At 35.7% G+C, this 25,983-nt stretch overlaps 1 protein-coding gene across 1 annotated transcript in view; it reads right to left on the bottom strand.

Annotated features, from left to right (window-relative positions):
* Nucleotides 1-2,187: 2,187 nt before the first annotated feature.
* LOC137237963 (cytoplasmic aconitate hydratase-like) overlaps nucleotides 2,188-25,983 on the bottom strand; it is a 44,333-nt gene continuing 20,537 nt past the window's right edge. Inside the window, exons 4-13 of the mRNA XM_067762423.1 lie at nucleotides 22,805-22,950; nucleotides 22,667-22,736; nucleotides 22,391-22,595; nucleotides 19,109-19,411; nucleotides 18,946-19,046; nucleotides 18,763-18,879; nucleotides 14,772-15,426; nucleotides 6,586-7,018; nucleotides 2,421-2,706; nucleotides 2,188-2,345 (exon numbers count right to left, since the gene is read on the bottom strand). Of these exons, the coding sequence (XP_067618524.1) occupies nucleotides 2,235-2,345; nucleotides 2,421-2,706; nucleotides 6,586-7,018; nucleotides 14,772-15,426; nucleotides 18,763-18,879; nucleotides 18,946-19,046; nucleotides 19,109-19,411; nucleotides 22,391-22,595; nucleotides 22,667-22,736; nucleotides 22,805-22,950 (2,427 nt within the window). The 3' untranslated portion in view covers nucleotides 2,188-2,234. The remainder of the gene's footprint in view (nucleotides 2,346-2,420; nucleotides 2,707-6,585; nucleotides 7,019-14,771; nucleotides 15,427-18,762; nucleotides 18,880-18,945; nucleotides 19,047-19,108; nucleotides 19,412-22,390; nucleotides 22,596-22,666; nucleotides 22,737-22,804; nucleotides 22,951-25,983) is intronic.

The following is a 25,983-nucleotide window of genomic DNA, read 5'->3' as shown; positions in this document are numbered from 1 at the left end:
ACTTCCATATATCAAAATCATCAGTATCGAAAAAAAATTTTTATTGAGGCATGTCCGTCCGTCCGTCTGTCCTTAACACGATAACTTGAGTAAATATTGAGATATCTTCGCCAAAATTGGTACACGAGACAGAATAGATTGGTATTGAAAATGAGCGAAATCGGATGATAGCCACGCCCACTTTTTATATATATAACATTTTGCACACCACAAAAAACCTGATTACTTAGTAAATAATACACCTAGAATGTTGAAATTTGACGTGTGGACTAATATTGACTCTTCATAAAAATTTGAAAAAAATATTTAAATTGGGCTTGGCACCGCCCACTTGTGGTAAAATCAATTTTACAAATATTAATCATCATAAATCAAAAATCGTTAAACCTATCCTAACAAAATTCGGCAGAGAGGTTGCCTCTACTATAAGGAATGCCTTGAAGAAAAATTAACGAAATCGGTTGAGGACCACGCCCACTTTTATATAAAAGATTTTTAAAAGGGTCGTGGACGAATAAAATAAGCTATATCTTTGCCAAAAAGAGCTTTATATCAATGGTATTTCATTTCCCAAGTGGATTTATAACAATAAATAGGAAAAACTTCAAATTTCAAAAAACGGGCCTGGCACGCCGCTTTTATGACTAAGCAATTTTCTGTTTCCGGAGCCATAACTCGAAGAAAAATTAACGGATCGTAATAAAATTGGGTACACAGATTTTACCTATAGCAGGAAATATTTCTAGAAAAAATGGACGAGATCGGTCAAAGACCACGCCCACTTTTATATAAAAGACTTTTAAAAAGGATCGTAGACGAAAATAATAAGCTATAAAAAAAAAATAAATGTAAGGCGCGATAACCTCCGAAGAGATCTAAGGCCGAGCTTCTCTTCCAATTTGCGCCGTGCTCCTCTTGATTTTCCCTACAAATTGGCCGGACGGGACCTACATGTTTTATGCCGACTCCGAACGGCATCTGCAAGGCAGATGAGTTTTGACTGAGAGCTTTTCATGGCAGAAATACACCCGGAGCGCTCGCCAAACACTGCCGAGGGGCGACCCCGCTTAGAAAAATTTTCTTCTAATTTAAAAACCTTATTTCTAAAATTTTGATGTTGCTTTGCCCGGGGTGCGAACCCAGGGCATACGGTGTGGTAGGCGGAGCACGCTACCATCACACCACGGTGGCCGCCATAAGCTATATCTTAGCGAAAAAGAGCTTTGTATCAATATAATTTTACTTTTTAAAGGGACTTATAACACTAAATTGGATAACACTAAAATTTTTGAAAATGGGTGTGGCACCGCCCCTTTTATGACTAAGCAATTTTCTATGTTTCGGGAGCCATAACTCAAATAAAAATTAACTGATCGTAGTAAAATTGGGTACACAAATTTTCCTTATAGCAGAAAATTTTTCTAGTAAAAATGGACGGGATCGGTTAAAGACCACGGCAACTAAGATATAAAACAAGTTTAAAAGGGTCGTAGACTAGAATACTAAGCTATAACTTAGCAAAACATAGTTTTGAATCAATGATATTTCACTTATCAAGTTTTACTGTAAGAGGAAATGGGGACATTTTTTTTTTTAAACGGGCGGTGCCACGTGTTATGTAGAAAGGTAATTTATCTGAAATGAAATGTATAATTGAAGCTCACGCTGAGTATATAATGTTCGGTTACATCCGAACTTAGACACCTTTACTTGTTTTTTTTTACCGTTACTACATAGCCACAGCTACTGGGCCAGGATTATGTCCACACAGCCTTGCTCAAGGCAGATCAAAGGATTCGCAGAAGACACCTCATCGTGCTAATAGCGAATTGAATAGAGCAGGCAAACAAATTACAATATATTTAAGTGCCTACTCAACTATACAGTGGCGTTAATTACAGAAGTTGCTACCAGGCACTGCTGTAACAAAGAACCACCTGAAATTTGATTTGTCTTTTCGCGATGCCCTTCGCTTATGTATATATTTTTTTCATACTCATATCATCTTTGTAAAGGGACAAACAAAAGTATACAACGCGAATAAACCACGCCAGAAGTTATACTAAACTAACACAACAATAAACATTTTTTTATAAGAATACATATATTTTTGTTTAACACGTAATATTTATCTACCCTTTTTAACCACGAGACTAATGTGTGTATGTAGTATATAACAAATGTAAGTGTAAAACAAAGCACAATTCAAAGAAAGTTGTATATTTACATCGTATTTACGCAATCATTTTACGAATCATATAGTTAAGTATACCGCCATTCTTATAGTAAGTTATATCAACTTCTGTGTCGAAACGCAAAATGGTATCAAATACAATGCCATTAGCCTATTAAAATTTATGAAAAAATTATATGGTTAGTGCATATATTTAAAAGACGGAATTTAACACCTCAAGTATTACCTTCACTTCAATTTTTTGACCTGGCTTCAGTTCTTTCGCCGTCATGTTTATATTGAAAACCTCACGTCCGGTTAGATTGAATGTCTCTGCATTTTGCCCGGGTAAAAATTGTAATGGTATAATCCCCATACCAACTAAATTGGAACGATGAATACGTTCATATGACTCGGCAATAACAGCTTTAACGCCTAATAGCAATGGGCCTTTAGCAGCCCAATCACGACTAGAACCACTGCCGTAATCTTTGCCGACAACTAACACTAAAGGAATGCCTTCAGCACGATAGCTAAAAAATAAATAAAATAAAAACAATAATATAATAATTACATACATAATATATATATCGCACACTAACTACAAAAGATTCACAACTTGAAAAATGTAAATGTTCAGGAGAGAAGAAAAACGGTTTATGTGAAAACGTCTGTAATGTTATACTGAAATCCAGTTTAACAAAGGAGACTCATTATAAAATGAAATTTTATTGTAATTATTTGTTTGCGGACAAAATATATAGCAATTTTGAATTATGACTATTTCTAAGAAAACTTACTACTCGTACATTCACAATTATTTCATCAAAAAAAGGCACATTTCACAATAATACAAGCAAATTTACTTATTCTTTACGTATAAAAAGACACAATTTTAATTAATACACAACAAAGTTAAAACTTTTTTGTAACAAGAAAGTCAGAATTTAAAATAATATGCTTTATGCGTAAAAAACTGTTCTTAAGCACATTTTTTATTTTTTTTTATTTATTTATTATTACGGTCTTTAAGACCTAGTTTAGGTTAAAATAAGAGATTAAACATAAATACTTATGTCACATTTAGTGACGTACAATATAAAAACAATTTTTCTTTGAACTTACTAATATTTTCACAGTCTTTCAAATCAGAAGGTAACTCATTATACATTTTATACCCTAAATATTCAAGAGACCTTTTGGCGAACTCAGTTCTTATTCTAGGCAGTCTTATATTATTGCAATTTCTTGTTCCATAATTGTGGATTTCATGATTATAATGTATTTTACTACTCAGGTAATTCGGTAACATTCCTAACCTAAGTTGGTGTATAAATTTCAATGTGAAATAACTAACTGACTGTTTAATACTAAGCCAGTTTAATCTATTGAGCATTACAATTTTTGGCGTTCTTGGAGGACATTTTAAAATAAATCGCATTGCCTTGTTTTGCTGTATTTGAAGTTTCTTAATATATATATCATTACTTAATAGCAGAATAGTAGGACAATAAATAAAGTGTGGTTCAATAATTGAACGATATACCAATATTTTATGACTTTGACTGATATGTTTACATGTTCTATACATGAAGCCTATTTTCTGTGCAATTTTCCTTTCCAGATAAGTTACATGCTCTCCAAAATTTAGATTATCATCAATCAAAACTCCTAAATACTTAATTTTGTCTACTCTTTGGATTTCCATGTTTTTTACCTTCAGCGTAATATTATTTAAACTATTGTTACTTATGATATTAGTGTTTTTACAAAATATCATGAACTTAGTTTTTTCGACATTTAATTTCAGTTTTCTAAGGCATAACCATTTGTATAGCGAGTCCAGGTCTTCTTGTACTTTCAGCATGGCACATTCTGCATATTTTTCACTTATGATAAGCAATGCATCATCCGCAAATAGACGTATTTTACAATATTTTAAGCATCTTTTGATATCATTGATATACAATGTAAACAATATTGGCGCCAAGACCGAGCCTTGTGGTAAACCAATGTTAACATCCACCACTGATGAAACCTCCTTTCCAATTATCGTTCTCTGTTTTCTGTCACCCAAATAACTCCGGAACCATTCCAAAGCCTTTCCTCTTATACCAATTTTAAACATAACGTCCAATAGCTCAGATCTATCGACAGTTTCAAAAGCCCGTTTTAAATCCAAGAAGACAGACACCGTAAATTTTTTGTACGCCATGTCTTCTTTCCAATCTGCAATTACCATATTCAATGCTGTTTCACAAGAATGGCTCTTCCTGAATCCCGATTGTTCTGGGATAATCACATTGTGCTTCTCTAAGTATGCCACAAGTTGATCCTTCACCACTGTCTCCATAATTTTTTCATCTGTAGGTAACGTGTTAATTGGACGTAGTTCCTCGGGTTTCATTGTATTTTTTACTTTTTCAACAGGTATTATTGTTGAAATTTTCCAGTAACTAGGTACAATACCGCTGTTTAAGGATTCGTTAATTATGTCTTTGTAGAAATTAGCAGTATATGTCATGGCATCTTTAACGACACCCTCCGATAAAAGCTTGTCGCCGCCATATTTGTTTTTAAGTGATTTTGTGATAATAATAATATCGTCCACTACAATGTCAGTAAATTTAAATGTTTCAAATGGATTACTATGATTTGCGCTTATTTCATCCCCATTTACAATTTCTTCGATGCTATCATTAATTTCAACAATACTTTGTATAAAAAAGTTATTTAGGGCATTAGCTATATCATATTCATTTTCCAGGCATTCACCGTTAATTACAATTTTAGTGATATGTTTTTTAACATCATTAAGCTCGACGAGGTCTTTTAGACACTTCCACATACGTTTCATATCGCCATTGTTATGATTTACTCTATCTTCCATGTATTTCTTTTTTTTTATAAATTATGGTTCTTTTATATATTTTCTTAATGACGTTATATTCGTCCCAAAATCCAGTATTTCGAGCAGTTTTATAAGATTCTATTTTTCTTTTATGCAGGTTTGTTAATTCTCGGTCGTACCACTTATTTCTTATCTGTATTTGGGTCCTCTTTATATAAGTCAGTGCTTGCATAGCCACAGTTAAAACTTCGTTTAGGGCTTTAGTTTTAGTTTCTACTCCGGAAATTGACATAAAGCTGAAATCGCATGTTCGTAGCAAAGTTAAAAGATTTTCAGCACTATAGTACTCCCAACATGTAACAGTAGCATACCTTCTCATTTTACAAAGCTTTGTTGTTGGCACTTCGAAGTGGATTGTCTCATGGTCAGAAATGCGATGTTCACCTATATTTACTGCTTTAACTTTATCATTGTTACTGAATAGCAAATCAATTCTTGTAGACGAGTACTCTGTTATCCTTGTGTCGAAGTTTATCCTTTGTATCATTGCCATTTGTGCAAATAAACTTGTTAGCTGGTTTGAGTATGTTGACGATACATTTACATTGATATTAAAATCACCAATTATTAAATTATTATCCGCCTCCTTGAGATGTTCAGTGATGATTTCATTTAGATAAGTAATAAAGGTGGAGTCACTGCTACTTGGTGAGTGATATAGTACACCGATTTTCCATTTTAACGCGCATTTGTTTATTTTTACAATAACGCACCACACATTCATGTTGATAGCTTTATTACAAACTATGCTAAATTGTATATTTTCATTCACATACATGACAACACCGCCAGTGTGCCTACTTTGAGAGTCGCAACGAATGCATTTGTATGTCGGAATACTAAGTTCAGAATCCAAGATATGTTCTGTTGTACACGTTTCCGTACATAACACAATACTTGGTCTTCTTATTTCAATAAGACGTTCCAGCTCGATTTTATTTGCTATGATACTACTAATATTAAGATAAATGCATTCCAAGTTGTATATATTGCTATCTCGATTTGAATAATATTTTGAATTTTGCGCTGCTGTAAGGATTTTCTTTGGTTGCTAATAAACAACTTTCCTTTTCCTTGCATCTAGCTTTTGTTGGTATACGGGACAAGTTCTATCCAGAGTATCATGGTTTTCGTCAAGTCCTAGATTCAGCTGCTTGTTTGCTCGTATGCAGTTAATGCACTTGTTTACTGCATCCTTAATACATTGTGTATGCTTATGCTCACCCAAGCATTTTGTGCACATTCACACAACTAAAAATAGTACTCATTAGTTGATACAGCGCAAGCGATGCAATCAACACCAAAACTGTCATAACGGTAATTTTCCAATTAAAGAAGAATATAACGACAACGAAATTTAAGGGGCAATTAGAGATGTGTACTGTGAATTGGTTTGTGGAAAATAACCGATTTTGAAAAATTTTAAGTTATGACTCTTTTGTAGTTAGTGTGCGAAATGTATTTATATAGCACACTAATTAACTGTATTGCTTTCACTTACCGTTCAGCGCAATCAAATACATCCATTTCCTCATTACTTGGCACATGAATTGTGCGTGGTCCTGTTTTGCTCACCAATTTATTAACTAAACGAATATTAGCGAAAGTACCACGTGCCATTATAGCATCATTACCACGACGTGCGCCATATGAGTTGAAATCGCGTGGTGTCAAGCCACGTTCCGAGAGATAACGTGCAGCAGGCGAATTGCGTGCAATCGAACCGGCCGGTGAAATATGATCAGTTGTAACGGAGTCACCCAAATATAATAGACATCGAGCATTTTCAATGTTTTTTATTGTTTGCAAATCACGTGTCATACCCTCGAAAAACGGTGGACGCTTTATGTATGTGGATTCACTATTCCAAGGATATAATTGACTTTCTGCTACAGCTATATTCTGCCATTCCTCAGAACCGGAAGTGATCTTGCCTGAAAACAAAAAAAGTTGTATCAGTAACAATTTATTTGTGTGCATTGTAAAATAGCTTTTGTTGTCAAAAAGACTTTATTGTGAGATAAATAAAGTCACAATAAAGTGAGTGAGTGTGAAATAATGAAACCTATGTATGTATATAATAACCCCCCTGCGGGTTAGGGGGTTAGAATATACCCGCGGTAGATATGACCGTCGTAAGAGGCGACTAAAATACCGGATTCAAGGGGTTTGTGTAGCGCAGCCCTTTCAGGTTGCCAGCGCAATACATAGCTTCCTCAAAAACCATTGTCAACCTCACCTATCCGTGGCGAATCCTGTTTCATTAACATCCGAGGCTCTGGGGACCACGAACTCCTCATGGATCTAGGGGGTGGGAAGGCGGTATGGCCTAGGTCGCATGTGGTCATAACAAATCGTTCCCGAGATGGTCGGGCTTGGTACCGGATCTGCATCCGGCAAAGGACCATCAACTCAATAACTCTCCCCAAGGCCTTTGGGGAGTGTCCTTATCGCTACAACAACAACAACAACAGGTATATAATAACCATCTTCTTCATAAGAACATGTAAGACATTTCCATACTTTCCAATTATAAGAACCTTTTATTTTTGGATTTTATAACGGCATCTTGTATAAGCCATGGTACAAATATTACCAGGTAAAACCATTTACTCTTCTTGGCGGCCATGATGGTTTTTTGATTTTTAAAAAAATTTTAAAATCACTCTCTTAAACTTTGTGGAAATGCCAAACCAAAGAAAACACACAAAAAATTGTTGGTATGACATTTTTCACTTTTTTTAATGCCAAAAAAATAAAATGCTTATGAAATAAGTGAAAAAATATTTCGAAAAGTTTTGAAATCCGTTTTTATGTATATGGCAAAAAAATTAATTGCCAATATAGTGGATGCCTCAACACGTCCTATAGTTTTCAAAGGGACAAAAGAAACGACCTTATTTCTTAACCTCTTCTAATTAAGAAGCGAATGTTGGAGACCACCCCTATTGATTTTTCATTCATCCTTCTTCACTTGGTTGACACGTCTTAACCCTTAAATATGCTGAAACTTCACTTCATAAGAGATCAGCAGTCTCAAATTTTCCTCCCGGTTGGAAGATAAATTCGTTATTGGCGCTTAACCGTTTAGGATATGCTGGTCGTTGCGTAACAAGTCACTCCAGCTAACCATGTTTTGCGATAACTGACGCCAACAGGGGGCACCAAGAGAGATCAAAGTCTTCCCCCACCTGCTTCTCCCAACTCAGTGGAGATCTTCACATAACTTGCCCACGCCAGCAAAAGCGCTGTAGCTCTTCGCAGCTTAGCTAAACATCATCGTTCAGTTGGAGTATGATAGTTCGTGGAGGCTGAATTTACCAGCTGAACGGCCAAAGTCTGCCGTCGTGGTCTAGAGCTAGTGTGTTGACCTATCCATCAAAAATATTTATGAAAATTTATATAAATGGTATCGATTGTTCCTCGGCAACACCTTGGCACCAAAAGTTCGTCCGCCTTAGCAGATAAAGTTGTGGCTCGGCATAAAACATGTGTTTAGGTGAGCCAGTTCGTAGAAAAATGAATACACGATACGTAGCCTTCAAATTGGATGGAAAGCTAGACCTTAATCTCCTCGGATATATGTCACACCAAATTGTTAGGTATGTATATCTTACGTACACCTTGGCACAACAATTTTTTGAAGAAAATTCCTCAGAAGAGGATCGTGGCCGGATGCTTCTTTTTGCGGGAAACCACAATACAATTCTGAATTGAAAATTCTGGAATGCGGTTGACCGTTGAGACTTCTTTCCCACCAAAAAAAAGTTATTTCCACCAATAAAAAATTCGGTTTTGGATAAAATATTGTCACGGATATTAGCATCACTAAGCTATACCATAACTAAGGCGATGCTAAGGCCATGCGAAGCGATATTTACGTCATTAATCAAATCATGTATACACATATATAAGGCAGCCGAGAGATGTCACACACAGATGCATTTACTTATACGCCTATGTGTGCGCGAGAGACTGTAAACTACAAACATTCACATCAATAATTCAATCATTATGTCCATGTGTTATGTGTTACACGCAGCTGAGAAGCAAGGCACAACCATATGCAGACATCTTATTTGAGATGCTCCTAAATGTAGGCAATTATAATTGTGGAAGTATCGCTCACACATACAAGCATGGGGTATGAGAGAAGCTATAAAATCGTGCAATTTTAGTTATAGCTGAAAAGTTTGAGAGCTCATGGACAATGCTAGTAGATTCTAGAAGATGCGAACGAGGAAACCAGAGAGTATAAAAGGCCGCAGATGTAGAGGCGCTGGAATTCAGTTTGATTTGAGTTGTCAAGCAGTTACGACTAAGACGACATCTAGCGAGCAATAGCAGTATTATTTGAAAGTCAGTTTCCTTTAAGCTATCAGTTTGGTTATTAAGCTATTCGTTTGCACAGTCATTGTGAAGTATTTTAATAAAGGCCATTTTTCCATTATTCAATATTGGAGTTATTTATTCAACAGTTTAGCGATACGAACCTAGCAAAAGGGCAAATAAGAGGATTTGCAGAAAATTCGTTACAATATCATAATATTAATGTTAGAACGCAAAAATATATGGTAATTCTATACGACAGCATGACACTGGTAATACGCGTTCAAAAATACCAAGAGAGGTGTAAAAAGACTCGTATTAACCTCGACAACAATAATCCGAAGGCGGTAAATAAAAATTTTAGATCGTTCAAAAGATATTAACGAAATACCGAAAAATGACCCCGGAGTGCTCCGAAACCGAGGGTGGAATCCATAGTATTTTTGCGCAGAACACCTTCTGCATTGGCGGCCTTTGACCGCGCTTATAAAAAAATACCTTGGTTGGCGACCAAAACTATATCCGCGCAAAACATTTATGTTCACAATTTTTTTTGTGGGTACCACAAAATCATCAAAACTACAACAACCACATGAAAATTTTCAAAATTTCTTTTTGCAAATATCTCTTGACAGACCCAAAATTGTTTACCTCCGCTTTCGGATTCGCGATCCTGGATCCAAAAACGCGTCTTTTGATACCCCTCTTGATATTTTTGGAAGTGTATTAAGAGTGTCATGCTGTCGTATAGAATTACCAAATATATTACAGTTTGTTATATTTCTGTTATGAAAACAAAACCAAAATAAAAAAAATTAAAATGTGAGAGCAGTGAGAATTTTAAAATTTTTTTAAACGTCATTTCGGCTCTCACCGGTTTTACATTGTAATATTTATACCATGGTATAAGCTATAGAATTAAATTTTTATTTTAAATAAAAAATTTCAAGAAAAAATATGAAATTTTGCTCCGCAGCTGCTTTTCTAATGTTGTATTCTTGGCATACACTCCTAATTTTCATCATATACATATGTACATATGTAGGAGTCATATATGTGTCATTTTTTTATTATTTCTGAAACCCATATTATATATGTTTACAAAAAAACGGGCGATATATCGCTTTTAATTTTTTCGAAGATCTGCTTTTTGACCCCTTTAGACACCTTTTACACAAGCTGGAAAAGGAAAAAGATTATACAATTCAAAAAAGTAAAGAACACGGACTACGCCTATATTTAAACTTTTATGAAGACAATAAATAACAAGTAAGGAAGGCCAAGTTCGGGTGTAACCCAACATTACATACTCAGCTGCCAAATTACAGCTTGCAAAACTTTTAAATTACCTTATTTTAAAAGTGGGCGGTGCGACGCACATTGTCCAAAATTTTACTAATTTTCTATTCTGCGTCAGAAGGTCAACCCATCTACCAAGGTTCATCGCTTTATCCGTCTTTGGTAATGAATTATCGCACTTTTTCGGTTTTTCGAAATTTTCGATGTAGAAAAAGTGGGCGTGGTTATAATCCGATTTCGCTCATTTTAAATAGCGATCTGAGATGAGTGCCCAGGAACTTAAATACCAAATTTCATTAAGATACCTCAAAAGTTGCTCAAGTTATCGTGTTTACGGACGGACGAAAGGACGGACGGACGGACGGTCATGGCAAAATGAATTTCTTTTTTCGCTCAGATCTTTTTAATATATAGAAGTATATATCTATCTCAATTAGTTTATGCCGTTACGGGGTACCGTTATGCGAACAAAATTAATATACCTACTCTGTGAGCTCTGCTCAGCTGAGTATAAAAATATACATATATTAGGATGGGTCCAATTTCGAATTGCGACAGCCAATATCTATATTTTAGGGGTTAACTGTGAAAAACAGGGAAGAAATCACTTCTTTCCGAACTAAACAAAAAAATAATATATAGAAACGGTAATTAAACAAACGATTGCTAAAGTATTTGGACTGCTGCGATATTCTATCTCAGAATGTTTTTTAAAAACGCCCTGTGTCAGGATTTGTTTCACAAACGGCCTATTTCGAAATTGTTTTCATAAACGCCCTATCTTATGTAAAAAATGTATTGGATTCATGCTCAGACACAAAGTTTTTGAATAAAGTGGGGCGTTTTTCCAACAAATATTTATAGAAGGGCGCTTTTCACTATTTCCTGAGATAGGGCAGAAAGACCGAAATGATTCAAGGGGTTGTGAAGCGCAACCCTTCAGTAGCTTCTCCAACCCAATTGTCAAACTCACCTACTTGTGGCGAATCTGGTTTCCTTATCAGTAGAGGCTGTGGCAGCCCAAGATCCTCATGGAAAGAGGGGCTGGGGCGGGATGATATGGAAGGTTCAATGTGGTCATATTACATAGTTCTCGATATGGTCGGGCTTGTACCTTAATGTTGCTTGTTACCAGAAAGTACCGGATATATGCCCGGCAAAGGACCATCAACATCGATAACACTCCCCAAAACTTGTGGGGTGTGTCTTTATCGCTACAACAACAACAACAGCCGAGATAGGGTGAGATTCTTCGTCGAGCAGTCGGTTTGAGGTTTTTTCTTTATTGAAACAGGTTTTATTCTATAGGATATTAGGGTTTTTTAGATTTACACCAATATGCTGACCCTAGAGCTCTTAAATCTATTCGATTATTCGAATATCTTACAAAAATCGAATACATACTTGATTTTATCAAATTTGTGTTTTTTTTTGGGGGGAAAAGAGCGCAACAACAAAAAAAGGTGGCCTTGGAGCTTTTTTACAAAATGCAGTGATAGCAAGGAAGTTGCCTGCACCATTTGTGGTGCTATTTGAAGTTTTCGCAACTCTACGTCCTCGCTTATTAACCACTTACGACTAATTCACAGGATGGAAAAGAGTCAATTTGGCGACTTGTAAGTTAAAAATCTAACAAAGTATGTCTGATGTAGTGGCTAATATCGTTACCAATAAAATATATAGCACACCTACACCTGCATCATCTAATGAAGGAGCAAACAGCACAGCCCACCCGTGGCCGCAAAAGAAAAAAATGCAGACGATGTTTACGAATACACATTAGAGCGACAGGAAACTTTATCCCGGGGAGTGGCGCGTTTGGTAGCCAGCAACATGCTACCAAACTCGTTTGTTTCATCCGATGGCTTTCGCGAGCTCATGAGTTTAGTTGAGCCAGGATATAAAGTTCCCTCTGAACAAAGTATTCGATCACGCTTACAGCTTATATGCAATGATATACAACAAAAACTTTCTAACGAGTTGGCTGAGGTAGCAAGTGTCTCCATTACTGTAGATGAATGGAAGAAGCCAAGACGAGATGATATGTATTTAGTACTATTTTAGGGTCCAAAATAGTCCCCACAATCATCACAAAATTACCCCGCCAGGATCCTGAAATAAACCAAAAGTTCATTCCGAAAAGAACCAAAAATAGACCGCGAAGTCATTCGCAAACTACTCTCGAATGATCTCGAAATGACGCTGGAAGTACCCTGACACAGTCCCCAAGACCATCACGAAAATACCAAAAAATGTACTCCAAAATGACACCGGGGAGACAGGAAATAGTCCCCAAGTGTTCGAAAATAATCCTAAATAACCACTGGAGTATCTAAGATCTTCAATTACCACAAACTGACCTCGAAATTATGGAAGAACCATGAAATAGTCGCAAATGATCCTGAAAGAGCTCTAAAATTATACCAAAATATTCACGAAGTAGTCCCGAGGACCACCGTTATGTGGACACGAACTGGTCCCGAAACAGTCCATAAAACCATCCCTATATGACACCGAATATTTCCTACGAACGTCCCGAAATTATATCGAAATAGTCCCTAAAAACTTCCGCAAAGCAACGCGCAACCTGCTTTGCCGCTCCGCTGTAAATAACATATTGTTCGTAGTTTTTATTTTCTATTTGCTGCTGCTCATAGCATCGCCAGAGCATTACTATCACTTTTTATGCAATTGCTCTACTCTATACTCTATGTATATTAGGGTGGGTCTAATTTATATTCAGAGCCGGAGCAGTAGCAGAACGTATTTTTCGTTACTACTGCTGCTCTGGAGTATCAAATAGAAACATTGGTTTAAAATGAAAAATATTGAATTTTTATGCTTACCGTGTTTTTATGTATATTTTAACATTCGAATAATTGTTCAGTAGCGATTATTCAAACAATCGACGATGTACGATTACTCACTTTTAACTAATTTAATATTAGAGTACTCGAATAATTCGAATGTTCGATTAATCGAATATCACGAGCTCTAGCTGACTTGCAGTGACTGACAACTGTTATAGTTCGTTTATCATTGAAACAATAAAAATTATAGCAAAAGTTGGAATTTTTTATAAAAATTCTCAGTCACTGAAAGCCAGAAGATGGGTGTAAGGTTTAAAAACAACCCATTCATAAAGGGTTTAAATGTTTAAAAATTATTCCTGCTGAAATTTTTCAAACAAACAGAATTTTACAAGATATTTAGGAGGAGTTGTGTGCAAAAACCGATCTTCTTTGAAGTTAACGTTTTGAGATTTTCGTGTTAAAAACATTTGAGGTGATATAGCATTTTGTTGTTTTAGTATTTGAAAAACTTTCTTAATATGTAGTACATTTCATATACAATATTTCCATGTATGTATGTTAGGGCAGGTCAAATTATATGGGGGAAAAAACGTCAGGTGCACATCCAGTTTCTGAATCTATGGGTCATACTGAGTAATATTATCCATGGGACCATAGGTCTGAAATGAATTTCGAGCCTCCCTAATTTTATTAGAAAACAATTTTTTTTGTAGAAATTTATATTATTATTTTTGTTAGAAAATATTTTGGGCTACATAAAAATTGAATTTTCAATATGGAAAAGTAAAATATTCGTCGATTTTTGCAACAAATTCGTCGATTTTCCCCAAAAAGAAGCGATAAAATGCGAAAAATAGTAGAAAAGCGCCCTATAGCGACGAATATTTTACTTTTCTGTATTGCAGATTAAATTTTTAAATAGCCCAAAATATTTTCTAACAAAAATATTAATAAAAATTTATAAAAAAAAAAATGTCTAACAAAATTAGGGAGGCTCGAAGTTCATTTCAGACCTATGGGCTCATGGGCAATATTACTCAGTATGACCCATAGATTCAGAAACTGGATGTGCCTTTTCAACAATAAATTTGACTCACCCTAATGTATGTATATATTGCAACCCTTGACGCCTTTTTGCACGCAACTCCTCAATTACAAAAAAATGGTTTCAAATTCTAAGAAATGGCTTTTATACGCAGTAAAAATCATTTTACAATGAACAAAAAAATTTAAAAATTTTACTTACTATACACTTCTTTGAACATAGCTGGGATAACGTGCTTGTTTTCTACTGCTTGTATCTCCTTGCGCGTTGGCCAAATATCACGTAAAAACACTTTTTCGCCATCTGGTCCTACACCCAAAGGTTCAGTTTCGAAATCGATATTAACACGGCCCGCAATAGCATATGCAATAACCAACAGTGGACTTGCTAAGTAATTAGCACGTGTATTTGGATGAATTCGACCTTCAAAGTTTCTATTACCCGACAAAACACCACAGCAAACCAAATTATTACTTTCAATTGTATTGACAAGGTTTTCATCTAACGGACCAGAGTTGCCGATACAGGTCATACAACCATAGCCAACGATATCGAAACCTAATTTCTGCAAATATGGAATTACGCCAGATTCTTTAAGATAATGAGTTACTACACCAGAGCCGGGCGATAACGATGTTTTAATGTATGGTAGCACAGATAGTCCTTTTTCTACGGCTTTTTTGGCTAGTAAGCCAGCTCCTAGCATCACCGAAGGATTGGATGTATTTGTACAAGATGTGATTGCTGCGATCACAACGGAGCCATGGTGGATGGTGTAAGTTTGACCATCATCCCATTGAAATAAACCGCCGGCGAAAACTTGATCTTTTGGAATGGCGAAGCCTTTGAAGCCAATCTGAGGATACAAATCTATTTATTAATAAAATTGTATGATTTTTTAACACTTATGACCGTTTTCTCAAGTTAACTTAAAGTTTATCTGCCCTGTAAACACAACATTTTTTCACAAAAAATTTTTCTCAGACAGATAAAGCTTTAAGTTTACTTGAGAAAATGACCCATACAAAATTATTAAAAATGCGATTACATAGTGCAAAATTATTTTTATTTTTTTTCTGTATTTTTAACCAAAATACTTTTTTGAGATTGATCCGAAAAAAAAATAATAATTTATCCGTTTTTCGAAGTTAGCTTAAACACGTAGAAACTGGTCTTCGGAGTTCGAAATTGACTAACATATGAATTTTAAGCCGCTGAATCTAAATCTGCTATCAGAATTGACTTTATCCCAAAAAGCACTCAACAACCCCTATTTATTTGTATACTCAGCTGAGCAGAGCTCACAGAGTATATTAATTTTAAAATTACCCCGTAACGGCATAAACTAATCGAGATAGATATAGACTTCTTCTATATATCAAAATGATCTGGGCGAAAAAAGAAATTCATTTAGCCATGTCCGTCCGTCCGTGCGTCCGTCCGTCTGTCCGTAAACACCATAACTTGAGTACATTTTTAGGTTTCTTGATAAAATTTGGTATGTAAGTTGCTGGGCACTCATCTCAAATCGCTATTTAAAATGAACGAAATCCGACTATAACCACACCCACTTCGATATCGATTCACGCAAAATATAACTTTGGAAAAAACTTTGTAAAATGGGTGTGACACCTACCATATTATGTAGAAGAAAATGAAGAAGTTCTGCAGGGCGAAATCAAAAGCCCTTGGAATCATGGCAGGAATACTGTTCGTGGTATTACATATATAAATAAATTAGCGGTACCCGACAGATGATGTTCTGGGTCACCCTGGTCACATTTTGGTCGATATCTCGAAATGGTGAACACGTATAGAACTAAGACCCACTCGCTTTTAAAATACTCATTAACACCTCTGTCATACAAACACATTTCAGGGTTGCCCTAAGTTCATTTTCCTACATGGTGATTTTCCCTTATTTGACAAAAGATGAAGGAAAATCGTTCCAAAAAACATCACCCTTGGTCTACAATTTGGTCGATATTTCCCAAACGTATGTGATTTTTTTTTTATGTGATATGGAATTAAAAACCACTTATAAACCATCTACGAAACCTTCCCAAACCAACAGCTATAATTATACTCAGAGAAGCAGAGCTCACAGAGCTCTCAGCTGAGTATGTAATGTTCGGTTATACCCGAACTTAGCTTTCCTTACCTTTTTTAAGTTAGAGCCGAACATGTATGAGAACTCATGTAGTTTTTTCGAAGATCTGCCTCTTGAGCACGCCTACATTTTAAGTTTTTTAGGCATAGTAAAAAAATAGATTAGTATAGATTGAAGATGCCCTCAAGAGCTTCATAGCGCACCAGAAATTAATTTGGTGAGTCCTGAATCAGTTTAGCCTTGTACTTCAGCAGTGACATCTTATTCGTAAGTTCTATGCTTAAATTTGTTTACAATTCTCCTAATCCAAACGTTCTTCTACAAGAAATATTACTTTTTATTATTGGTTTTGTGCCAATGTCAGCTTCGTAAGCTAATAGCCATCATCCCGTCGCAAAGATCCTGAGCCAGATAAATAATTTTGCATAAATGCAACAACAACAATTTGAGCCAGATAAATGCAGATAGAAGTCTGGTTCAATTTATGAGGCAGATAATTAGTTAGTTTCTTATCTTTAGTTTGGCAACTCTGCCTTAATGTCGCTCCTTGGCCTTTAGCCGTATGTGTTAAATGAAATGGCGACATCTGCCTATCACTAGTCATGTGCACAAAATTATGACGACCTGTACTTCTCAAGTCTCCCTAGAGCATTCCCGTGAAAATTGAGCGTGATACGGAGCTAGAAAACTCACTGGATGATGGCTAATGTCTATGTTCAGAGGCTACTTCGAAAAACGGGGAAACTTCTGTATTGTTTACCGATAAAGCTTTTGAAAATCTGGTTTGGTACAATGTACATGGTAAATAATCTATTATTTTTAAAAAGAGAGAAAACTCTTACAAAAACAATTACATTGTTTTAGGATAAAAAAATTTTTTTGTTTGCTATATGAAATTTCTTTCAAATTTGAACAAGTAAAGGTGTCTAAGTTCGGGTGTAAATACTATGACATCGAACATTATATACCCAGCGTGAGCTTCAATTGTACATTTCATTTCAGATAAATTACTTTTCTACATAACACGTGGCACCGCCCGTTTAAAAGAAAATGTCTCCCCATTTCCTATTACAATAAAACTTGGTAAGTGAAATATCATTGATTCAAAACTATTTTTTGCTAAGTTATAGCTTATTATTCTAGCCTGGGACCCTTTTAAACTTGTTTTATATCTGAGATGCCGTGGGCTTTGACCGATCTCGTCCATTTTTACTAGAAATATTTTCTGCTATAAGGAAAATATGTGTCCACAATTTCATTACGATCCGTTAATTTTTCTTCGAGTTATGGCTCCCGAAACATAGAAAATTGCTTAGTCATAAAAGGGGTGGTGCCACACCCATTTTTTAAAATTTAAAGTTTTTCCTATTTATTGTTATAAATCCACTTGGGAAATGAAATACCATTGATATAAAGCTCTTTTTTGCAAAGATATAGCTTATTTTATTCGTCCACAACCCTTTTAAAAATCTTTTATATAAAAGTGGTTAAGGACCACTTAACCGATTTCGTTAATTTTTCTTCAAAGCATTTATTATAGTAAAAGCATACTCTCTGCCGGATTTTGTTACGATAGGTTTAACTATTTTTGATTAATAATATTTGTAAAATTGGTTTTATCACAAGTGGGCGGTGCCATGCCCATTTTAAAAAATTTTTATCAAGAGTCTCAATATTAGCCCACACGCCAAATTTCAACATTCTAGGTATTTATTTACTAAATAAATAGGTCTTTTGTGTTTTCCAAAATGTTATATATATAAAAAGTGGGCGTGTTTAACCTCCGATTTCGCTCATTTTCAATACCAATGTATCCTGGGTCCAGATAAGCTCGTGTGAAGATATCTCAATATTTAGTCAAGTTATCGTGTTAACGGACAGACGGACATGGCTCAATCAAATTTTTTTCGATACTGATGGTTTTGATATATGGAAATCTATATCTCTGTGTGCAAAGCACGCTGAGTATAAAAAAATGTATGTAAATTAACAGCTTTCGAATTTCATTTGAATCGAGTTATAGTATAAGGCCCCTGTACTATGTTTGTATATTTAAAAAAATACAAGAGATGTCCAGCTTACCGGACTAATAAGACAGGACGTGAAATCTTTCTTCATATCCGATACTGCTACGCGATCATGAGGTCGTTTGGGACCAGAAACTGACGTCACCACAGTTGACAAATCAAGTGTAAGAGTCTAGGCAAATTAAAAGGAATGGAAAAAGTAAGTGATTTGAAAACGTTTATTTTTTTTTAAAAATACTTGTGTGTATTTTGGATCCTGGGAGTCATCGGAGTAGTTACGCAGCTGACCGGTTTCCTTTAAGTATTGACGTATAAGCGCAACTTTTTCCTCTGAACGATCTGTAAAATATAACAAGTTTTATAAAGACAACTTTTATATACGACTTCCATTACACACATACTTGTTTGTCGTAAGTAATCCAGTGTATTTTCGTCTATGGGAAAGAAGCTGACAGTAGCACCATTTTCTGGTGACATATTACCGATAGTAGCACGATCAGCAATACTTAACTCAGCCACACCAGGTCCATAAAATTCCACGAACTTTCCAACTACACCAAGTTGTCTTAGATTTTTCGTAATAGTTAGCACTAAATCGGTTGATGTTACAAGTGGCCCCAATTTGCCGACGAGCTTGTAACCAACAACTTCCGGTAGCAACATGGAAATCGATTGTCCCAACATAACAGCTTCAGCTTCAATACCTGTTTAATGTGAGAAAAAAAAAAATAAAATAACTACATTGAATATTTTGTGAATGTTTACAAAGTAGTGATTCGTCTCCAGAGCTTGAACTATGGATTGCAAACGGCAGAAAAATTCTGAATGAATCGCAGTAAAAATAATAATTCCGCAGTAGGTTTTTAAAACTATGTTTTTAGTAAGGGAAATTTTAAAATTTATCACATAACTAAAAGTAAGTTTTAAGTGCATTTAGCAAAGTGTGAATGAATTTGACAGTTCTCTCTTTACAAACAGTACTATTATGTCAATTAGAAATAATTTTAGCCCATATGAAAACAAAATTTTTCAATTCTACAAACTTTCTAAACAAACTAATTTTTAAAATGGGAAGTGATATTTTTTTTGAGGTAATCAGTAATTACATGTGTTTATGAGTATCTCTCCGTTGCCTTGTATGTATGTGTGTAGATGATGATTGATTGTTTACGTACATACGCGTGGCTGCTTAGTATCGGCTTAGTGAAGGTAGTATCGCTTAGTGATACTAATATTCATCACAATATTTATATCTTAGTGTAAACCGAAGGAAATCATTTTTATATGAATTTCCTGCTTTGCAGATATAATATTATAAGTATTATATTGATAGCACTACTAATAGCAGTGAACTGTTTGCTACAGAACCACCCCTAAAACAAATGCTTGAAAGAAGATATTTTTGAAGCACCATGATGATATGCGGCAGCAACACTCAGCCGTTTCATCACAAACTCGAATCTGCATCAAAAGCAGGCCTTCATTCTAATCCGTACAGAATCGATAACCTCTTTTGTCAACTTACGCCCAGAGAACGCACTTATCAATAGCCAAATATCCTCGTATAATAGTAGAAGAGGTGCCTAGAAAGACGGGTATTCCCTCTCAAGGAGCTGCCAGCGCAATACGAGGTGTGTTCAGAAAATAACGGGAATTTTCGTTTTTTGAAAACGATATTTATTTATTTATCTACATTAATGTTGCCAATGCCTTCAAAATAGTCCCTATTAGATATTATGTACTTGTGCCAGGGCTTCTTCCAATCTCGAACACTTCTCAAACTCGATCTTTGGGATAGCCTTCAGCTCTTTCAGCGATGCGCTTTTAATTTCATTTATGCTTGTAAAACGACGGCCCTTCAAGGTTCTCTTTATGTTTGGAAATAGAAAAAAGTAACACGGAGCCATATCTGGCGAATATCCGGCGAAGCCATGAATTGTTTTGCCACAAATTCGGTCGTTGGCAAGAATTCATGATGCACTATGCCAACCCTAGGCCTTCGGGGAGTGTCCTTTTCGCTACAACAACAACAACAACAACAATATTGGAATTTGGTTGCTGCCACTGAATTATAACCTTCGCTAACACTAAAAATCCATCGCTAATAATATCTTAAACATCAAGTCCGCAGAAAAGCATGCAACTTTTTATAGCATGTGGTTATAAGGAATAACCACCTAAGTCCTATGTAAAAGTATAGCAGTTAGGCAGTTATTCCTTGTGACCGACCATACGGTACCAAATGTTGCATATTTTTCTGCGCACTTGATACTATTTTAAATATTTTTTGCGACGAGTTTTAGCGAAGGTTGGAATTCGAGGACAGATGTACACAAGCGACAATTTCGATATATAAATAATAGATCGGTAATCCACACAGAAATTTACACGTTTCTTTTCGGTCGATTTATATGATTTCCCATTCAACAATATATGTCGCATATGTAAGCATATGGCGATTCTAGCTGTTAAAATGAAATTACGATAAACTTCTGATCTGAAAAATCGGTTTATATACTATATATACTACCGATCTCTACGGTTTTTTCAGACAAAGTACGTGCCATATACAAAAGCATGTGGTGAAATTTGAAGCTTGTATCTGATAAATTGAAGAAGATATGACAACATAAAACTTATTTTCTGAAAATCGGTTGTATGGGGGACATATTCTATAGCGGTCCGTCCGATCCAGCTGGTTGCGACAAATGTATAATCGTTCAATTATACCCGCTCACAAAATTTTGTCAAGATATATCAAAAATTGAGGGACAGACGGACATGGCTAAATCAAACCATATTGGCAACCTAATCAATTTAGTATACTTATTTGTGGATATATCTTCTATTGTTCCTGTTTACTTAAATGTTTATAAAAATTTTCATGTAATTATGTTTTGTACTATAAAAGACCGGAAGATGGTCCTATTGTACTAATAATTCCCAACAAATGAAATGAAAAGAATATTTTATAGAACATTTCCTTTCACCCATATTTTCTTTTGTTAAAGCTTTTGAGGCATTAGAACATGTTAATTGATCAATATGTAAGCTGTTAACAGCTGTGGTTTTTTTTTTTTTAGTCATAAGCCACTTTTTCATAGACCGGGTCACATATTTTTGTTTGCAGATTTTAGTATGCTTTTTACAGAAGTGAACTGGAACTGGATACTTATATTAAAAAAGTGGGAACAAAGTTGTTCTAATCTTTACTGTTGAATTTGCGAATATAGAAATCTAATTAATTGGCCTTGATCATTTGTTCTGAAACCTTAGGAACGCAGAAAAGCGAAAAATTTTATCATCAAAAGTAATAAATTTCAGATCGAGTTGTCCGTTTTAGGCAAGCGATGATAAGGACTTAAGTAATACTTAGGAATACAATTTTTTCGCGATTTATCTCCGAAGAAATTTAGGCCGATCTTCTCTTCCAATTTGCGTTTGGTGGGACGGGACCTACATGTTTTATGCCGACTCCGAACGGCATCTGCAAGGCAGATGAGTTTTTACCGAGAATCTTTTAATGGCAGAAATACACTCGTAGTGTTTGCTAAACCACTGACGAAGGGAGACGGTGTGGTAGGCGGCGCACGCTAATAGCGAATGTCAAAATTGTCTTCGAAAAATTTAGTAAATTTATTACGATCGTAGTTAAGTTCTAACCCTGCTCGTCTCTAACTTACCACCAACACCCCAACCAATTACACCCAGGCCGTTTATCATGGGTGTGTGAGAATCAGTGCCAACAACACTATCTGGATACAACAGCTTGCCATTTCCAATATCCTCTTCGAATACAACACGTCCCAAATATTCCAAATTCACTTGATGTACAATACCACAACCAGGTGGTACAATTAACATATTATTAAAGGCACGAGCGCCCCACTAAAACGAAAGCAAAATAAGTGATTGCGTATAAAAGTGATTGCGAAAACCGAGAACTTCAAAATATGTACCTTCAAGAATGTAAAACGTTCTTTATTTCGTTCGAACTCCAATTGTTGATTCTTTAAGACTGCATCAGCACTGCAGTATAGGAATTGAGATAAAAGAATTAGAATGAATGAATGAAAACTATAAAATTGTTATTAAACCTTCTGGTAAAATCCACCTGAACTGAATGATCGATTACCAAATCAGCAGGACATATAGGATTGATTTTTTTAGGATCACCACCGAGCTTTATCACTGCATCACGCATTGCAGCAAAGTCAACAACAGCCGGAACACCAGTAAAGTCCTATTGAAAATCAAAATGTTAAGATGTTTATATAGTAAATATTGTAACGAATTTTGGGGGGACTCCGATTTTTTTGCAACTTCTGCTAACGTTCGTTTCACTGAGCTGTCGAATAAATAACTCCAATAATCAGTATTGCAAAATGGTCTTTATTTAGACTACTTTGGGAGTGAGTTCACAATAACAATTATACTTCACTAATAGCGGATTTAAATCAAACTGATTACTGATTCCTCAGCTTGCCCTGCTTTTAAACTCTCGGTTACCTCGTTCGCATATTTCTCCAAAGGTCTAGACGTTTCACGAACATGCTTCCTAGAACAGTTGTATATCATGCTTGTTTATTTAGCTATATTTATGTATATCTGTAGTTCATGTGTTTCTTCTAGCCATACGCGTGAGTATGTGTGAGTAACAACTTCTGCTCTTTGCTACCGGATACATATATGTATGCCAAATAATCTCTCTGCTTCAAGCTGTTGGTTATGTGTAGATATGGAATATTCTTCGTTGAATTGTACATAAGTGTGGCTGCTTGTTTTAATGTGTACATGTACATAAGTGTGGTTGCTTTCTGTTTTTGTTGTTGTGACTATTTTCTAACAGCATAGTGATGTTAGAAATACTAATATTCGCCACAATATAAAATAATTGCAAAACAAATTCTCCCAGTTGAAAATGTATGCATGAAACATCGATACTTAATGCTAGTATAAATGCACGTTTATTTCTTTTTAACGCGATTAATTTCTCATATTGTATACTCCATTACTCCCTTTGTACTATTTCGGTATGCATATGGTTGTATTAATGACGAATGCATTCAAAAGCACTAGAAAAACGAATATACATCCATACGTATGTTTCAAATGTACAAAAGCACTATCCCTGCATTGATTAATTGGAATTTATTCTGTATATGTAATTCCAATAATAATAAGAGACCTTGAAGCCATCAACTTGGATTATATGGACCATTAATACACGCACATTTCTTATTGGTTTGGTCGAACCCCACCGTTTCGAAAATTGTCTTCACAACAGTTCTATGACGGCAAAGCATCGTGGACCAAACGGTCGGCGGTAGTCATTAATACTCGATATATTCGAAGTTTATTGCTCCAAGTTGCCCAATCTCATATTCTGGAGCTCTTTTCGAACAAAAAGGCGGTTTCCAGTACATACTTTACCTATATTTCGTAAATACATAAAAATGGACATGGTGAAATTAATATTCAGGTGTTCTCATCCCGTTGACGTTGTCCCTTAAGCTAGAGACATTGGTGCTTTATCGGTAACCGTATCGGTAACCTTATAACAGCTGATTCGACCAACCTTATGAGAATCAATGCAATCGATTATTGGTGCCACTAAGGTCGTAACCGTATCGTAGCCAACCAATTGGGTTTTGGTTTACAGTCGTAACGATAAACAGCTGATTACGTTAAGGATACGGATACAGCGATACGACATACGGCAGCAATGACTCCGGCTTTATTCTGACAAGTTCGGCATACATAATTTGGAGGGTTGTCTATCATACATAACTGCCTTTGAATTCTACTACGATCGGAGTAGATTTTACTATACCCTGCAAAAATTGTTGGATTACGTGTTCCATTTTCTTCATGTTGGAGTACTCTAACAATACTCCTTTGCAATGCATTTGCGGACCACCATCAGCCGATCATTGCTCGTTTTTTAACGACCGTGAATCACGACACGACGACGATCGAACAGAGTTGCCAAAAGTAAAATATTGCATACAAATAACTGATAATAAAACTTTACTAGGGCAACTACCCCAGCGGGTTAGGGGATCAGAATATACCCGCGGTAGGTATGCTTGTCGTAAGAGGCGACTAAAATACCAGATTCAAGGGGCTGCGTAGCGCAACCCTTCAGGTTGCCAGCGCAATATATAGCTTCTCCAAACCCAATTGTCAACCTCACCTATCCGCGGCGAATCCTGTTTCACTAACAGACGAGGCTCTGGCGACCCCAAGCTCCTCATGGAACTTGGGGGTAGGGAGGGAGGGAATGGTCTGAAGGTTTAATGTGGCCACATAAATCGTTCCCGAGATGGTCGGGCTAGCACCTTAATGGTGCTATGGTACCGGATTTGTATCCGGCAAAGGACCATCACATCGATAACACTCCCCAAAGCCTTCGGGTAGCAACCTTATCGCTACAACAACAACAACAACAACACTAACTAGGGCAACTCTGATAAAATGCAACCGCGCACTGGTTTTATGTATACATACTATAGTATAGAGAAATATTAGTTTCTTTATTCACGCAAATGCTAAATAACATAAGAATATTCGTAGTATAAATATAAAAGTTGTATTGCCCCTCTTCATTTACTTTCATATTAAATTAAATTCACTCCGATAATTCTTTCCGACACAATTCCTTTTTAGTACTTTGGCATATGATCCTCTGTGGGTGCTCCATGGAGTACTACAGTGAAAGTACTTTGGAAAGTACTTTGGAGAATACTCACAAACAAAGCGAGACTGGGATCACCTACTCCTCTCCTAGAACATCGCAATGTTAATTGGAGCACATTTTTTGTATGAATACAGATTAGTTTTGGAACACTCCTATACTCCCAAAGGAATATTCCTTACATTATTTATAGAGTACTCGCGTTTTTTGAAGGGTACGTTTAGAAATATAATAACTATGTAAGCCGCTACCAGAATTGTTTAGACATAAACATAAACGTAACTTTGTATTCCCCAAAAGATTATAGACAAAATTTTGCAGAAAACTAAAATTGTTGAGCATATTTCTACGAAAAATTTAGCAATAAAAATTTAGTACTCTTGTTGTACAAGTAAATACTGGCAGATAGAGCTGCCGAAAAAGTGAGGTTATATTGTTGACATCACCTTTATTATTACATCATGAATCATTATTGTCGTTTGGGAACAATATGATGAAGTTGCGGATGAATATCTGGGAGGCTTGTAATACAAAAACTCGTGATTAATGGCATACGGTCCCATGATCCACCATTATCTA

The sequence above is a fragment of the Eurosta solidaginis genome, chromosome 1 (genome assembly GCF_040869045.1).
Source record: "Eurosta solidaginis isolate ZX-2024a chromosome 1, ASM4086904v1, whole genome shotgun sequence".
NCBI classification, from domain to species: domain Eukaryota; kingdom Metazoa; phylum Arthropoda; class Insecta; order Diptera; family Tephritidae; genus Eurosta; species Eurosta solidaginis.
Note: the sequence above shows the minus strand (reverse complement) of the source record. Positions and strands in the feature narration are given on the sequence as shown.